The sequence below is a fragment of the Ptiloglossa arizonensis genome, chromosome 7 (genome assembly GCF_051014685.1).
Source record: "Ptiloglossa arizonensis isolate GNS036 chromosome 7, iyPtiAriz1_principal, whole genome shotgun sequence".
Classification (NCBI taxonomy): domain Eukaryota; kingdom Metazoa; phylum Arthropoda; class Insecta; order Hymenoptera; family Colletidae; genus Ptiloglossa; species Ptiloglossa arizonensis.
In genome coordinates, this window is record NC_135054.1 from 13,855,563 (window position 1) to 13,874,609 (window position 19,047).

Below are 19,047 nucleotides of genomic sequence, written 5' to 3' on the forward strand. Positions count from 1 at the left end.
TAAATAAGAAATTTGTTCCCCGATCATAATTTTGATCTTTCATCGAGTGTATTTGACCCTCTTGTAACGAAAAAATTGCAATAGATCCTGTAACACGGTTTCCATGTAGCATGGCGTAATGAACTTGGATAACGCTCGTGTAACACGAATATTTCCATCGCATGTTTAGGTATCGATGCAACACGGAACGAATTAACCGTAATGGTTGAGTGTATATCCACCATTTAAAGCTATTACAGATTCACCGAGAGGAACTGAAACTTGATCCAAAACGTTCTACAATTATTCAATAAATACAGTTCTACGTATTACACACTTGGTCCAATTCACCATAATTAGTTTCTATCCAAATTCAATACACGAACCCTTAAATCTTTCCTTCGATTGAAAACTATTCTAGACCCTCCAAAGAGGATTGTCATTCGATTACATACTCTATTACACAACTCAATTTATTACACACTCGGTCTAATTCGCGATTGATCTCCATCCAAATTCAGTTCCAATTTTTTGAAACCTTCCAGACGATTTATTACACATTCACTCCAATTCGCGATTGATCTCCATCGAAATTCAGTTGAAATTTTACGTAAAGTTCCAAGCGAAAAGTATACGCGAACGTTCGAACCCTTCGATCCAGGACCAGAATACCGAACGAGCCTTGAAACGGATCAAGTATTACGGAAGGCGGCTCCGAAGGTTAAGAGTTCCCCGAGTTTCGTCGCGCAACTTCGAATTAACGATCGTGTTATCTCGGATAAGTCGTCGGGTAATTACATGTCTCTCACTTTCCAAAGGGTTAATCAGGCCGGATGCTCGGGGTGCCAGCGCGTTGGCGCCGCGGATTTACGACGACCTGCCCGTAAATACAGAGCGTAAAGACTTCTACCTCCTCCCTATCCCCTAGTCCCGTACCACCCCGATGAAACTTTGTTTCGTCGTAAAAATGTTCCCGTATTTTGCAACGCTGCTCGTCATCCGCTTCGGTTGCGTGCGAAATTTCATTTCGAACCATCCGACCGTGCAGCGAAATTAGACGAACGCTCGGTATTCCTGACGAAGACATTCCTCCTTGCACTTTTATAGCGATTCTCTCTCTCTCTGTCTCTCTCGATCTCGATCTCGATCTCACTATGTCGCGAAACAACCTTGCTCCTCGAACCATGACTTTTTCGTCAGTTTTTTTCAACCCGATTCGCATCTCTGCGAAACAAAACACTATAGCTAGAGAGCTACCAACTCGCGCTATAATTTCTTCGTATAAGATTGGAAATCGTTTCTGTATCGGTACACAAGTCCATCAATCTGAGACTAATCGCTACGTTAGAGTCAAATTGTGTTTTCAATCGAATACAGAGTCGCTAAAAATTGTCTACGATATTTCGTTACCTATTGGTTTCATTGCAAAAGACTTGGATGAATTTCCTTGCATTTGAAGACCCTCTCACCGGATGGCTGCACTTTTATGTCTGTTTTTCAACGAGATGTTGAAGCGACTTTGAATATTTTCGAAGGTTATCGGTACATTTATTTTCAAGCTTCAAATTTGTAACAACTGTGTATATATAACATGCGCGAACACAGGGGAGAGTCGCCTTAATTGGACCATCGCCCACATTGGATCGATTGTTATTTCAAGTAGTTGCGTTCAGTATCGTTCGATTTGTTTCGTATTTGAATTAATCGTCATCGCTTTTGAAAGAAAATTTTACTGCTTTCATTATTTACCGGACGGTCCAAGTTAGAATATTAATAGTACAACGCGATTACACGTGTTCGATATTTAATTACTTCCAAATCTTCTCTGCGTTAAGAGACATACACGAAGATTCATTTATTTTTCTTCGTATTGTTCCTTAAACGTGCTTAATTTTTCACATACGACCGAGAATGTGCAAAAGGGTGCGTGCTAGATAACTTTTCCCCTATATCGACGCAAGATTATTGATCTAAACTGTCGTATACACATACACGACTACGAGTAGGTCCACAGTGTTTAATAGTTGCTGTAACACGACACTGTTTCTAGTAGAATTACCGTTCTACGAGTAGATCAAGATTATTTTCGATTATTCGACGGTAATAATTATTTACCAACGATCGTGTCGTTTGTACCCTGTTAACCTAACAGAAGAAAAACTCGAATTAAATTATATTACGCGAAAAAGAGTATGAAAAGTTTGCAATCCATTTACCCGACATTAAATGTAGAAAGAAGACAATTAGTCCGGGTAGCTTCATAATTTAGTTATCTTGAAAACGAATTGTCCTGGATTCAAATCTTAATCCAGTAGCTGCTGCTTCCTTTTCTCCTTACAATTCGTACCCCGGGGAAAAAGTGTTGCGAGAAAAGGTTTTCGGTCCATTCAGCCGATACCAAACGTAACAAAAAGGACACTTGGCCTGGATACCTTTATAGTTTAGTCATTTATAAAAACAAATTGCCCCGGATTCAAATCTCGGTCCAGTAGCTGTTCCTTTTCTTCGTACGATTTATATTCTCGGAGCAGAGTGTCGCGAGAAAAGATTTTCAACGTACAAATGTAACGTTAAACGTGAAAAAGGAAAGGAGAGAAAGAAAAAAAACACGCGCACACAGCGCTTGGTTCGTGTACCTCTACAGCGTACTCGTCTGGAGAACAAAGTGCCCCGTATTCGAATCGTAATCCAGTTACCGATCCTCCTTCTTACGATTTGTGTACTCGGAGAAGAACGCGGCGAGGAAAGTTTTTCAAACGATTTATCTAACACCGAACCCAAGGAGACAACTTTCCCTGTATACCTGGACAATTGAGAACAGTCGACCCAGAATCGTCCCGGATTCGTTCGGATCTTAATCCGTTGGATCTCTTGGACGATTCGTGTCCACGGAGAGAAGTGTCTCGGGTTCGTGTCTCTCATCGAGAACGCGGACAAATGAATTTCGTAATCGCAGCGGCAAGTTTCCGTACAAGCGATCATAGCCGAAGTCGTACAAATGGAAATTGAATCGGTGGAGAGACGTCCACCGGCGCGCTAAAACGCGAGAAACCAACGGAGGTAGCTGGGTCCAGCTGCGACAAATGTACACAGGATCAGAAGGAGTGGCTCCGTAAAGAAACAAATTGCTCCGAGAGTCCTCAGTCTCGAATCGCTGGACCGAAATAAACAAAACTCGCGTATGCGAATCAAAGCGCAGTCTCCCGCCGATTTCTTCTCCTTCTCGTCTCGTTTGTCGTACCGGTATCCTTCTCGCTCCTTTTTTCCTCCATCTCGAACAAATTCCTCCTAACGAGTCTCAGCGATAATAGATACCTTTACCTCTTTGGTAGTTGCTCGTTATTATCATCGCGGACAATTACGATCTCGCATGGAAATGCGCGAGCTTCGCTCTTCTTTCTTCTTCTTTCTTTCTTTCTTTTTTTTTTCTTTTCGTCTCCTTTCTTCGTCTATTCCCCCCTCTCTTTTTTTCTCCGTTCCCGTTGTCTTGATACGTTCGAAAGGAAAGCTCCTTGTTGCGTCTCCTTTTTCGCGATTATACTCCGCGATGCGTTCGCCTGTAATGCGCCTACCAATAATGTTTCCCGTTACCAGACCCCATCCGTTAACGAATATATGCCAAGGGATTTCATCGCTCGACTCGCGACGAGCATAATAGGGAATCGCTCGTTTCGAAACCGAATGCAACGACAGCGAGACTTTGAGGCTCCTGCAGCTTTCATTGCGCCGACGTTTTTAAGTCGTCTGATATGCCGTTGCCTTTTCGCGAAAAACCAATTTAATGGGAATATTTTTCAACGCCTCGTTAATCGCCTTTTTCGACGAACCTGGGGAGAAATTCGAATTCGGTTCCTCCCTTCGATAAATAGACGTTGACGATTTTCGTTCGTCGAAAGAATTTTTTATATATACGCGAAATTCGAATTGGACTCTGATAATTACGCGAGTGTCTGTAAATTTAAATTCGTCGATTTAATATATTTGTATAATCAGTGTACACGCTCGTTCACACTGCGAGTGAACAGTGGTCGTTGAGAAGAGTTTGGAATAATTTTGGAAATATTTTTACTTAAATTTAATAAAAAGCGTTCGGTGGTAAGGGCATATTTTTAATTCTTCCGTATGATGGAAATGGAGACCAACAATTGTCGATGATTTTAATATTCTGAAACTTTACCGAGGAACACCGAGATACTGTATAATTTTAATTTCTAGTTATCCTATAAAAATTTACTCAGTGCGAATTGTAAATTTCTGAGCGTTACCTTTGTGTAAATATATAGTAATTCAACTGTACTATTTTGCAATGTTTATACAACTCTCGAGTATATAGTATACTTATCGCGATGTTTTATTCTCTGTACACCTCAAACTTATTTACCTCTTCTTTCGTTACTTAAGTATAGTATCTTGGTAAGACATGAACGAATCTTAATTTATACCCCGTACACCCTAAATTTCTTTTTCTCTTCATTTGTTACATAAATACAATAGCTCGATGAGACACTAACAAACTTTTCTAATTCATACACAAACATAATGAGTCTCAATGGTCCAGAGTTTCGATACTCGCTGATTCTCAACGAAAGTAATATACCCCGTCGCGAATAATTTCGGTTCAGTCCGTGGGATATTTTATGAAAATATCTCCGAACGTCATTGGTTCGCGCTCGCACGTAACTCTACGACGGTATCCACGAAACGAAATCCAGCTGAAACTTTACCTACAGCCATCTCCTCTGGTTTATTCACACTCGGTACACTGTTTCCGGAAAAATAAACGCTGGTTAAGCATTACTTAAAAGCGACGCTATTGGTCCGCGTCCACGTGCGCGCGATCTCGCTTTCCGATGGCAAAGCTTCTTAGCGAATTATAACCAACCGTGCAAGCTTTTCTCCCTCTCTGTCGTCCGTCTAAACAACTTTGCATCAGTATGGGAGCCCTAGCTTTCCTCGATCTGCTCTCTCCCTCTCGCCGACCCGCGTTGTTCCCAATCTCCTCCGCATACCCCTACACACACCCACCCCGTTCCCACCCCTCCGCCCCGTGCTCGCTGTTTCTGCCCCATAGCTATTCGAATCTCATTCGACGAGCAGCATAGTTTCACGTGGCACATCGCGTGGATCTCACCAGGCAGGGATACGCTTGTTGTTGCCGTGAACAGAGAGCCACCGAACGAGCCCGGAGACAGCGCGACGGAGACAACACGCGAGTCTATAGAGACGGAACGTGCACTTTCCACCGCGGTCGCAAACTCGTCCGTATCGCAGTGACATCCATACGAAATTCGCACCTTCCACCCGCTTGTCCGACCTGTTTTGTCACAGGAAGAGATTCCGTGTACCCGCACGGAATAAACGTCCTCTATGCCCCTCCCTCCCTCCCTCCCTCTCTCTCTCTCTCACACCTGCTTCTCCCTTTTCAATCACCTCCACTACCTTTGTTCTCTCTCCCTCTCTCTGTATGTTTCTTCCTCCTCTTCTCTTTCTCTTTATATATATATACACATGGTTCTCTCTCTTCCTTCTCTCTTTAACCTTCACATGTTTCTTCCTTACTCTTTCTATAAATATGTTTCTCCCCTTCCTCTCTCTATCTCTCTTTGTCTTCCCTGTATATACTTTTATCCTTCCTCTCTCTCTATATATATTATATATATACAATTCTCCCTTTTCCTTCTCTCTCTACCCTCTTTCTTCCTTTCTCTTTCTATAAATATGTGTTTCTTTCTCTCTCTCTCTCTTTCTGTCTTCCCTGTATATACGTTTATTCTTCCTCTCTCTCTCTATATATATATTATATATACACGATTCTCCCTTTCCTTCTCTCTCTGCCCTCTTTCTTCCTTTCTCTTTCTATAAATATGTGTTTCTCTCTCTCTCTCTCTCTCTCTCTCTCTCTCTTTCTGCCTTCCCTGTATATCCTTCCTCTCTCTCTATATATATATTGTATATATACGATTCTCCCTTTCCTTCTCTCTTTTCCCTCGTTCTTCCTTTCTCTTTCTATAAATATGTGTTTCTCTCTCTCTCTCTCTCTGTCTCTCTGTTCCTCTCTCCGCACGATGTCGTCCAGGTAATTATAACTTTCGTGGGCTCCGCGTCGACACCGCGAAACGTATCCCCGGCGTCCTCTTTTCATCCCTTCGTGAGCCGCGACGCGTCGACGATTGTTCTAATTATTTCGTTCTTTTAGGTCGCCCGCGGGCGTGAGCGAGCAAGCGAGCGAACGAACCCGCCAAACGGGACTTACACCGGAAGCTTTTAACGACAAGGCTTTACCTCGCTTTAAGAACACGGTGTTCTCTCCCGCCCGATCTCCATATCTCCATCCCCCGTGCAATCTCTGGACTCGTTACCAGCGCTCTCCGGATCGCCGCTCGGTTTTTATACCGCGTAACACACGACTCTTTGTTCGCGCGATGATTCTTCGACAGTTGCGCCCGTAACGCTTCTTTGAGCTTGACCAAGTCCCTTCAAAGGGAGTGTTCGACACCGATTTCCACGCGAAGCTTTGCGGGTTTGTGGAACGGCTGGAAAAGGGGGACGCGTAGGCTTCTCTTGGCCGAGACGATTCCAGTGTGTCATCTCCTCGGGGATGGAAATTTACCTACCGTGGACTTTGATACGATATGTGTTTTTAGGGCGATAAATGTCACGCGGTTCGAATTGATTTTTAAGCGTTTGTCTCCTGGTTTGTTAACCATGTCTGTCGATGAACATTTTTCTTTACTTTCATCCTTTAAAAATCACTTATATATTAAGTTTGTAATATTTGTTTATTTTTTTATATATTTGTACTTGGATCCATTGTAAAGAATTTGCATATTTTTTATTCTTTCCTTCGATGAAAATGGATGAGACAACTAAGAGAGAGACTAAACGAGCTAAGAGAATTTAAGATGATATTTTTAGGGCGAAGTATGTCATACTCTATACAAAAGGTCATGTTTATTCTATGACTTGTATAGTCAGTTTACAGTTAGGTAAATTTTCATGCTGGAAGTTCATTAATATTTTTTGAATTCGCAAAGAATTTGAAGCTATTGAAAAATATTCAAGATTGGCCGAAATTGATACATATTTATACAATTTTTATTCTCGTCTCGACTAACGAGACACTTGCCTCAATTAAGTACCAATTTCCCTCTAACGAGCAATTCCGCGTAATTTACCATAGAAAGAAATGAAATTTAACTATTGGAAACGGGTTTCGTAGAAACAATCTTTCCAACTTGGTTCATAACGGATCAAAGAACTCGTACGGTGCAGCGGTAAAATGCTTTCCACGGATTGACAAATATCGTACTAACGAGCAGCAATTTACGGCAGTCGCTGCAATTCCGCCAGTGTTTCGCTTAATGCTCAAAAATCTGAACCGCCAATTATCAATAAGCGAAGCACGGGTAGAGAATTTTTTATCCGGACTGAAATGGACCTCTGCGCAGAGAACATTGAACGTAGAACAACGTAAACGGTGACATGAACTAGTCGAAAAATGTTATCAATGACCGAGCCACTAACGTAAACGATAAAAAATAATACCTCGACTCGAGAAACATTTCCGAAAGTCTCGACGATGGACAGCTTGGTCGAAAGTTGTCCACGCCTTGAAAAGGGCGAGACGGGATGAAAAAAAATCGTCTGGAAAATCGAACCAGAAGCGCAGGAAGCATAACGTTTAACTGTCATCTCGTTGCCAAAAATTTTTGATTCGCCGCCAGATCGCGAGATACTCCGAAGTAAAAAATCGCCGACGCCATTGTAGCTAGCGGAAGGAAACTCGGATCCTTTTGAAAATTGCCACGGTGGCGGGCACAAAGGACGTCACACTTATTAAGAAACAGCTACCTTGAACGTACACCACCATTTGAATAGCAAATTCCGTATAATGAAAGTGGGTTTACTTTGTAACGCAAAGTAACGCGATACGGCGTGCGTTTAAAATGCATGCGAATATTTCGTCCTAAGGGCTGCCAGCTTCTTACGAATTAAAATTTGATCGTGCAATAACAATTCGTTTCGAACCGCAGCTACGTTCCCATTAATTCTCTTTATCGATGACTCTGTCATTGTTGGCTCTCAAAGAGCGAAATATATACCTTTATATAACTACGACTGAGATTTTCCGTATATTTTTATACAACTACGACTGAGATTTTGTCTATTTATCGCGATTTTTAAAAATATTCTTAGAAATAGAATAGACAGATTTAATTTGTACAAATAATAAGTATTCGAATTATTTGTGGCGATAGAAAAAATTAAACAATAGGACATTGATAATCGTTGATAATGGAATACAAATCGAGTTCGATAAAAACATTTCGACTTTGTCTACTCTAGGGTTGAGAAAATTTGAACCAATATCTGTTATGAATAGATTTTTTCGTAGCATTCGCTCAAAACCAAAATGGACGCGTTGATAAAGATAAATGAGACTTTGCAAATACGTATATATAAAATACTTTATACGGACACGAATAGATCCTAAACTACACTCTTAAAATACGAGTATCGTATATTGCAGAAGGGTGTGTACAGTCCGCGCGCCAAGAGAATGCATCTGGCGTGCGTCTACGCTTGACTTATCATCGGTTGGTAGTTATATATTAGAAACAAAGGAGGGCGTACTTACGGGTGACAAGTGGCTCGACGAATACGATTGGCTAACGGCCAGATTCGTACTCTCGTCGTTACACAGATACTCTCGGGGTTACACCAACTATAGTAAAGGTTAATCGATCTACGTAGCTATAGTAAGGGTTAGAATCAAGATTCGCAGCTATAGCGAGGATTTAAATCGAACTATGTATCAATAGTAGTAAGGGTTCAAATCCAGTTATGTATCGATAGTGAGGATTAGAATCGAGCTATGAAGTTATAATAAGGGTTAAGATTGAGCTACACAGTTATAGCAAGGGCCAAGGTTGAGCTACACGGCTATAGCAAGGGTCGAGGTTGAGCTACGCAAATATAGTACGAATTAAAATCGAGCTATATAATTATAGTAAGAGTTAGAATTAAATTATACGGCTATAATAAAGGTTAAAATTGAGCTATCGGTTATAGTAAGGGTTAAAATCGAGCTACTGGTATAGCAAGGATTACAATCGAGCCACCAGTTATAGTAAGGGTTGATATCACGCTACCAGTAATCGAGTCACCCAAAATGGTTATTTCTGATCGAACAGATTCAACTCCGGTACGTTTCCTTTTCCTTCTTTGCGTCCTCACGATCCATTGTACTTCCCCGATTAAAGCAACATCGTAATAAATACATCCTCTCGTTCTGCTGCACACTTGAAAGCATTGCTTTCGAACATTGGGGACATTTTTCCCGGACAAGACTCGAGAACTTACAGATCGAACCCCAGGAACGTTGTAAGTTCCCTCGATCCATTTCGTGACAACGCTGACAACCATTCTCCCCCTGTTCCGTAACATGCTCGCCTCCCTTCTTCAGCGCCAAGTATCAACCCACAGAATATCGCCCACAATATCGCGCAAACTTCCAAGTTACCGAACGACGAGGAATCATCGAGAAAGGGTGGACGTGAAGAGAGAGAGAGAGGAATAAAAAAAAAATAACAATCGATTCGAGATCGTTTCGTTTTCGGGCGTAGTTAAAGCCACGTTCCGCTGTTTGTCAAATGAAGGACGAACGCCCGGGATATGCGTCAGCCAGAACTGTCTCTCTTTCTCTCTTTTATGTTCCCCCGTGGCAGCCATCGTCATAAAGTCAGTCAGGCGAATGGGACGAGGTACGCGTTTCGCTCCCTCCCTTTTCTCCCCTGTCTCGCTCCTTGCAATCGTCTCTCCTTTCCGTTTCTCTCTTTCTCTCTCTCTCTTTCTCTCTCTTTCTCCCTTTCTATCCTTGCAATCGTCTCTCCCTCCCGTCTGTCCTCTTTCTCTCCTCGCAATCGTCTCTCCCTCCCGTCTGTCCTCTTTCTCTCCTCGCAATCGTCTCTCCCTCCCGTCTGTCCTCTTTCTCTCCTTGCGATCGTCTCTCCCTCCCGTCTGTCCTCTTTCTCTTCTTGCGATCGTCTCTCCCTCCCGTCTGTCCTCTTTCTCTCCTCGCGATCGTCTCTCCCTCTCGTCTATCCTCTTTCTCTCCTCGCGATCGTCTCTCCTCCTCCTCCTCTGTCTCTCCCTCTCCTCTATCCCCTTTCTTTCCCTGCAATCGTCTCTCGATCTCTTTCTCTCCTCTATCCTCTCGACTCGTTCCTCTTCTTCTCATCGGTGGCGGGTTTTCCCTCCCCACGGCCACGTTTTCGTCCTGGCTACGTCTATCTCTCTACCCTCGTCAAAGGGGGGCACGTGGAGAGAGGAGGAGGGACGACGCGCGTGCTCCCTCCGCGTGCTCGTGCATCACGAAACGCAGGGAACCCACCGGTTAGAGATTCGACCAGAAACCGGGAAAGGAGGAACACGCAATCGGTGGGGAAACGAGGAACGAAGGAAGGAAGGAAGGAAGGAAGGAAACCTGGTGGAAAAGGAGAGTGGAAGGCTTGTTCTTCCGCCAATCCCTGGTTCCTACGGGTTCTGCGGCACCGGAATGCTTCTACTGGATCCCACCGTGGTGCAGAGGTCGCGTCCCGGGCTCGAGTATTTCATTATCTTATTCGAGAGAAAGGGGAGGGTAGCCAGTGAGCTTGGGTGGGGAGCAAGTTGAAGGTAGGTCGCAACCCTTCGAGGAACCGTTAAGTCAATGAGAAAAGTCTGTGCCATATTGATTCAACGCAACCTGTTTTTATCCACGGCCCTCGATCGTCGACACCTACACAGTCGATGTCCACACAGATTCGTTTTAAGGTCGGCTGTATCGAACACCGTTTCGGATCGGTGTGTGTGGGTATGTTTGTCACCTCTGCCCCGTTGATCGTGGATGGGCTTGTTGTCGGTTCGGTACACCAACCGGGGGTGGATGCTCCCTTAAAGAGTGATTCTGGGTGAATGTAGATTGCTCTTTTGCTGGGAGCCTGGCTGAATTAAGTGGCAATCCGTGGATCCCTGTTCGCGTCTATCGAGGGATTATCGGCAGGAGAGTGTTTGCTTCGGAGTAACGAGATTCTGTGCAGTGTTTTCATGTTTATGAAAAACTGCTCGGGAGGGGGGGATTGTTTCATGGGTGAAATTCAACGAATGGTATCTTTCGTTCCGGTATTTGGTCAACGACTGCACAGATTTTTGATACAATTATATTCTAATTTAGTTGTAGAAAGATTAACGACGTATGTGTGCGTGTCTGCTCGTTTGAACTATTCTGAATGGGATTGTTTCATGGGTGAAATTCGACGAATAGTATCTTTCGTTCCAGTACTTGGTCAGTGACTGTACAAATTTTTTATGTAATTGTATTCTGATTTAGTTGTAGGAAGATTGACGAAGTATGTGTGCGTATGTGCTCGTTTGAACTCTTCTGAGTGGGATTGTTTCATGGATGAAATTCGACGAATAGTATCTTTCGTTCCAGTACTTGGTCAGTGACTGTTCAGATTTTTGATACAATTGTATTCTGATTTAATTGTAGGAAGATTGACGAAGTATGTATGCGTGTGTGCTTGTTTGAACTATTCTGAGCGGTAGGGAATCGGATATAAAACGAAATATTGGGAAATTTGTAGGAGACACTGAGAGCGTGTTTGTTTCTGAGTGTGGTCCTTTCCAAAGTACGATGAGAGAGTGTGTGTATGTGTGTATGTGTTTGTACGGAGAATTTAGAACGAGTAGTCGAAAAACGAGCGTAGGACAACGTAACACGGAGTATAATAAATAATGTTAAAATACTCGTCTTTTAACTTAGATTTATCACAAAATTAATTCTGTTTTTACCAAATGTAACCATTTAGAACGAAATATTCGCGGTATTTATTAGAAATCTTTTTAAGAAATGAATTATCATCGTTTACGGTTGTAACAAGTCCACAAGATTAAGCCAGAGAAAGGTACTTTGTTACTATATGTTGCTCTTCTACATTTGTTGTGCTTAAGAGACTTAACGGATTAAGCACACAGCACTCAGAATGGGGTTGGAATCGATATGACCGTTTAACAGCTTAAACCGAAAGATTAACACCACAGCTAATATTCTATCTGTTTAGGTTAGTAGATTCGCAAAATAAATGATTATATTTTTAGGCAACAAACGCTACGCGTTGGGACCGTCCGATCGTTAGCAACCACAAACTGAAATATAAATTACCCTTATAAGTATCGAAAACACCCAAGTTACACAATTAGGATTATACACGCTACACATTGCCCTACGATACACGCTATCCTATTTCACTCGTTTCACGAGCGCTCGAAGCAAGAAATCGACAATATTGAAAAAGGGAATATTCAATGTCGTATTATTTATCATTTTTGTAATCACAATTAACGAAAAGTTTCCTATAAATTCTACAAGGTCACGAACGAAGATTAAAACGTCGAAAGAAACAAATCACACTTTTTCGATATACCCTTCCTTGAACAGTTAATCGAACTTTTAAATATTACCAATTGTAGAAAACACTAAATTGAATGATACACGGTAGACATTACGCGTATGTTACCTCTATGAAATTTTTTAAACGAGTTTAACGAATATTACTTTTCTGAAAATATTTCAAAGTTCAATCGACGGAGAGTGTAACGCTTGCACTCGTATTCGTAATACTGCAATTTATAAGGAACGCAGTATTCCACGGTCGAGCGTACATGTAATGTATGCATAAAATCGGGAAAGTCTTGGAATCACCGACGGATCCCGAATCATTGGCATACGAATTACGGAAGTACCATCCACAGTAACAGTAACTCCACGTCACAATAGCTGTTACACGCTCGAGGGATGGTGGCACCGATTTGCGGTGGGCTGCCGCCGCTGCAAACACCTTCATTGTCCTAGAATTCGTGATCGATAATCGACATAACGCGGGACTAGCTGCGCGGTCGTCCGAATCATCGAAACGCTTAAATCCGTCTTGGGACGACCGTTAATCGGATCATCGAAGAGAAAAATAGTTACGGGGGATTAAGTGTCTTTGTCGCTCGACGGAGCGTAATCGGATATTATAATATTAGATTATTGTTCGTCGGTAGGAGAGACAAAAGCGAGGGTAAGGAAAAGTGAAGAAAAGCGAAACGGTGCTTGAACGCTCGTTTTTTACATGAAATTTTCGCGCAACGGAACTAATAACTACCAATCTTTTCGTCCACAAATTATACGAAAACCAACCGATAAATAATCAACGCTCGATGGCTAAAAGATGGTAAAGATACGTCGAGAAAGAATTATCTTTTCCATTTCGTGTCTCCCCTGTAAAGATAGTAAGCAAAAACATTTCGAAGAGAAGAAATTATCCTCTCCGATTCAATGTAGACATTTCACCCCTGTAAAGCTGGTAAAAAAATGTCGAAAAGAAGCAATTACCTTTTCCGATTCAACTTACAGATTTCTCCTTGTCTGAGAACAGCGAAAACCATTTTAAGAAGAAGAAACGGTCGTTTTCAATTCAATTTTTCATCGGGAAAGCCAGCAAGGAGATTCCAGAAAGAAGAGATCGTCGTTTTTAATTCGATTCAATTTATGCGTTCCTCGTATAGCAAGATCGTAAGAGACCATACCGGAAAGAAGAAATGTTCGATGGAATGGTCGATCCGGGGGAGCCAAAAACAAGGGTAGAAACGATCTCCTCTTCCTATCCGTGCCCGCGTTAACAACTGCTCGCGCGTATGCATGCATATCTTCCGAATGAGTGTTCCGAGCCGAATGCGGGGGTCTCGTGTAAAAGGGAGTTTTATTACACGTTTCTGATTTATTTTTACGGCGAATCGACTCCTACCCCCTAAGTTGCGCCGTCTCGTACCCCATGTGAACGTGTGCGGGAACGTGCATGCAAAATACCTTCACCGAGCGGGCTGGCGGACGTGTTAACCTCGTTTCGCGCTATCTTCGCGACCATACTTTAAAGTCGTCGGTATCAGCGCCGCGCCAGAAGAAAAGCGAGCCTCTTTTCCGCTTAATAACATTTAATTTAACGCGTAAATTTTATAATCGCCGGTTACACGCGTATTCGCATAAATCCGTTTCAGTGACGTGTTCTCTCTTTCCTACGTTGGTTTAAAGGCGCGTTCGCGACGGTGGCGGGGTAGTGTTGCGACATTATGGGAATTTTCCACCAGGAACGACGGCGCTGCCTACGAACAGTTTTACGATCGATCGATTATCGAGGGACAGAGGACCACACGTCCGCACAAAGGGCGGGAAGAAAAGTCCCGAGCCCTGCGTTACATTAGGTCAGGGAAAAACTTTCAAAGAAGCTAATGGAAGGCAGACTAGCGTGACTTCTACTTAACGGGACACGGTTAAATATTAATAACGCGGATCGATCGACGCTTTTTATTATCACTTTTTTTTCTCTCTCTCTCTCTTTATTTCTTTTATCCTTCCAACGGGAGATCAATCGACGTAGCGTCGATCGAACCAACCACGAAACTCGCGAGTTTCTGTAGCTCGCTGTTCCGAATTGTGCATATTAAGTGGGTACACGAATCTTGCTCGAGAAAGTTAACCCGAGACAGAGGTAAAATTCTTCTACGAATAACGAACAAAATCTACATCGATTTTGAAGGTTTGTACTTTTTAACAACTTGGGAACTATTATAGAAAACGATCGCTCGAACTTGTTTAAAATTCCAACGGTTCTTTGTATTCCCCGATCGTGGTAAAATTCTTGGGAATATTCATTTCGGGATGTTATCGGTACCAAGTTTTTGGGCGTTGTTGGATAAAAAAAGTACCCTCGAGTTTTGCATCGAACGAATGAAAGCTTAGTCGAATAACTGTTGCGGATGAACAGTTGCAAAAGGTTTTTTTATTCACTGTCTATCGATCGTATGGAAATTTCGTTTTAAGGATATCGTCGCACGGGTGTGCGTTCAGTTTTAAAATTATTTAATCTATTGAATTTAAACTACGTGTCAGACTCGTGACTGCAACGCGTCACCGGGAGTCAGACTCGTGACTTGAACGCGTCACCGGGAGTCAGACTCGTGACTTGAACGCGTCACCGGGAGTCAGACTCGTGACTGCAACGCGTCACCGGGAGTCAGACTCGTGACTTCAACGCGTCACTGCGAGTCAGACTCGTACCCTCAACCGTTACAGTTACAACTGTAATATTACTTTGGTTTTCTGAACGTTAAAGTAAAATCTAAAAAATCATCTAGCCACTATCGCGATTCGTCTACTGCACAGAACAACTAATTCGAGTTAAATGATCACACCCAGGGAAGCAACCGCGAAAGTTCGAAAGAAACATATCCGTAAATAAATTTTCCAGTTGCGTGAGACGGCAAAATCGTCGAAAGTTCGCTTCGAATCTTCACTTCCTCCCCGATGAGAACGCGATTCTTCGAGGACCGTAATACTCGACGTTTATTCGCAGCATTTGATTACCATCGATTCGTTTAAGTATTAAATTCACCGGTGGAAGAGATGGCCTTCGACGACAAAGTGAATTTGATCTGACTATAGGTACAGCGGGGAATCGACGATGAAGCATCGATATTTACACGGTCCTTGAGCCGACGAGACCTTGCAGGATCGCGTACAATCTTAAAACAGCGTAAAAGAAAGCCGTGGAAATTGGTCGTTCGCGAGCAGCGACGTATTTAAATTCGCCCTCCTCTCCCGTATCTCCTTTTTCTACGACGAAATACTAGCGAGCCGGATATTTCGTCGAGCTCCTCCTACTCCACGGTTTAAACGAGCGTTTTATGTAATTGTGGAAATCGCGGGGAACGAGAGACAAGATGTAGATACATAGACAATTATTGCCCGCCGAGCTATGCCGCGGATTCTTCTTGTTCCGCTTCGGTTGAAATTGTTTTTATTACCTTCCCCGGCGGCTTGGAAATTGCGTTTAAGGGCATTCATTAACGTCACCGGGAGCTAATCTGTCTTCCAATTTCATTAACCCTTTCGAACCGATTGACAATCCTGACAATCTCTTCTTTGCTCGTTTACGTAGCTCAATTTATTGCGACGACGATCAATGGAATTTCTCGAACCGACCACGAGTACACGATGAAATATTGTGCTCTCTTTAAAAAACAAAATTTTTCATTTCGCCTCACTACCATTTGTTTGGCAAGTCCACAGAGTTAGGTAAACTTCGCGTAAAACAATATCGAACACTCACTGCTCAGAAATAAATAGACAAAGCAACGATACTACGATACAAATGAATACTTCCATTAATCTTGTACAGATTCCATCAGAATCTTGTAAAGACACTTTCGCGCAAATGTTTCCATATCGTAAAAATCACGAATCGCGAAGGAACAGTTTGAAATCCGTTGAGAAGATCACTCTCGGAGAGACCTAACTCTCAGAGTGTCCACAAAATCGTTCATTTGCCTCTTCGTTCCTCGCTAAGCAAAATCTCCGTTGGTTGAACGATGCTGCTGTAACAGGGTCGATCATCCGTTACCGTGACCGGGTAGTAGCCATCTCAAAAGGAGTCATCCGATATTTTCGTCGCTCGCTCGAAACACGACCGTCTCGTTTTCACGCGTCCAGTTGCTCTTTCAAAAGAACGCGACCGAACCCCTCCGTCGTCCCCCTAATTCCGAAAAGAACTACGAAAAACGCGAACAACTAAGAGCAGACGGAGGATGAAAGCGTAGAAGAGCGCCAGGAGGATGGGGACAACCGGAAGGTGGGGTTAGGGTAGAAAGAGAAAATTCCTGGAACCTCGTGGCAAGAGGAATGTAGGGGTTGGGAGTGGTCCGTGGACCGGGAGGGGAACGGAAGAGGGAAGCAACAGCTCGCAAAGGGGCAACTTTCCGCGAGATGATCTTGTTTACGTACCGGGTATCGATTTACCGAGATCGAGGTACTCCCGCACAGAGGGACTGAGGAATCCGGGCGGCACGGCCGGTGCCTCGTTGGTCGGATTGTTTCTTTCATCCACGTCCTCGTAGTAGTAGTCGTCGTTGTCGTGGTCGTCCTCGTCCGGGTTCAGGGGCTTCGCTCTCTTCGACACCCTGCCACCTCCGTGTCCCCCTCCGTGTCCCCCTCCGTTGCCACCGGTGTCCCGCGCGCTCTCTGAAATACGACCGATGCTATTTAAAACGCAAATCGATCACCGTTTCTTCTACACGACGCCCGAAACGAACATTTTTAAAGGGAGCTGACACACCGAGACAGGGACGAGCCTCGAGTATCTCCACTGTTCGTTTCGATGAAATCGTTGCGATTTTTGGGACGGTGAAATTAGGGCGAAGGCATGGCGGGAAGAAATGCGATGTTAATTCGTTTTTTTGGTGGTTTCGTTTGCGTTGGTTTGGGTGGATTATTGTTCGGTCGATTTGGCGATCGATTGATGGGAATGGTGCAATATGAGGGTAGCATTGAGTCCTCGGCAAGACGCTCTGAAATTATTAGGTTTGTATCGTTAGAATTAGGGTGCAGTAAAGACGAAAAGTATCGAAAGAGTATGACGTGAATTCGTGTCTATCGTGGATTCGTTTACGTTGGTTTGGGTGGATTAATCTAAGATCGATTTGACTATATGTCGGTTGATAAGAATGATTCAACGTGAGAATGAAAACGAGAGTGAGAGTGAGAGTAGTATTGGGTCCTTACACGGATCGAATTGCATAACAATGATATAATTAATTCCAAAGTAACATCAACCGTGTAACTTCCTTTCGTAAATTATTCTCCGGAATTACCAATAACACACTAGCCGACGAGAATAATACTTTATCAATTCTTCACGCAATCTCGTCACGTACCAGATGAAATATTATTATATTTCTCCCATAGAAAGATCAACTAAATAAAATAAATTATTAAATTTCTCCCATAGAAAAATAAACAATCACCTTCCTAACAATTCGAAATACTTCTGCGTACAACCTCTCGAGAAGAGTACCACCGTTAGATTATCTCTCGTTGGAAAAGAATCGATGAACCTCCGCCAGAATTTTCCTCGCGAACAAATAAGTTTCTTAATCCACGTTTAGTGGAAAATTATCCGATCCCCTGCGAATTTTGCAACGATACTCCCTGATGCTCCGCTCGCGTAATACATCTCAGAACGAGACCCGTAGGAAACTCGATTTCCGCGGTTTTTCCCATCGTACGATCGTGAAACACGATGCGGTCGAAAACGCTGACTGGTCGAACAATAAGCGAAGCACGGGAACCGTAGTATACGTTCGAGGATGTCTTTGGCCAGCCGTCGCTTTGATGTTCTCTTTCTCGTCCCTTGCACGATAAGCCTCGCAGACTTGACCCAGTCCCCATCGATCAGGAAAGTTTCGGCCCACGTTTCGACCGGGCAAAGTTTCCACGGGACACACGCTCCGGACAAGTGTAAGAGAAAGAGAGGAGGGGTTGGGAAGGAGGAGGGAGGGTAACAGCGGGGCCAAAGTTTTGCGGCCGCGTCGCCGCGATTACGCGAACCGCAGGGTCGTAGCTGTTGCGTTATTCACGGCAGATTCGTACACACCGGCCGTCGATTCGGGGCCGGCCGCACTTTATCGAAGCTAACAGGTTCGGAAGTCTGCAGCTAATTAATTTCAGCTTTGTATACCGTTGTCGTTAAACATTTCCTCTGTCGGACAGCCCGTGATTGCGTTCCCCCGCTGAAATATTCAAAATTCCGAAATCATTAGGGTTGCCGTGTACATTGCAAACCTATAATCGCGCGTAGGAGAGCCGGTACGCGGATCGATTCATCAGCGTGCAACTGCGTCGAGGAATCGCGTTGTTTCGGATTAAAGAAGTCTCCGGGTGATTTCACACGGCCGGGGAAATTGTTTATTGGCTAACGAGAGATTACACGGAGAGAATTGGGAACATTGACGGGGAGAGGGTTGCTGTGCTTCGAAACGTTGAAATCTTTATCCAAATAATATTTTTATCCAACGGAGATATTTTTTATATAATTTTTATCCAACGTGTGAAATATTCCCGGGAATGGGGAATATTAAGATCGTTCAACTGACGTAAAAGGAGGTAGGAATGAAATATTTCTAATCGGAGTGTTACTCTGTCCGGTTTTG

At 43.4% G+C, this 19,047-nt stretch overlaps 2 protein-coding genes across 5 annotated transcripts in view; one reads left to right on the forward strand and one right to left on the reverse strand.

Annotated features, from left to right (window-relative positions):
• Qin (tudor domain-containing protein qin) overlaps window positions 1-19,047 on the forward strand; it is a 347,962-nt gene that overhangs the window by 212,396 nt on the left and 116,519 nt on the right. The gene's annotated exons all lie outside the window — the stretch shown is intronic.
• Window positions 1-19,047, reverse strand: part of LOC143149270 (uncharacterized) — a 128,808-nt gene that overhangs the window by 10,025 nt on the left and 99,736 nt on the right. Inside the window, exon 3 of the mRNA XM_076316488.1 lies at window positions 16,844-17,080. Coding sequence (XP_076172603.1) covers window positions 16,844-17,080 — 237 coding nt within the window. The remainder of the gene's footprint in view (window positions 1-16,843; window positions 17,081-19,047) is intronic.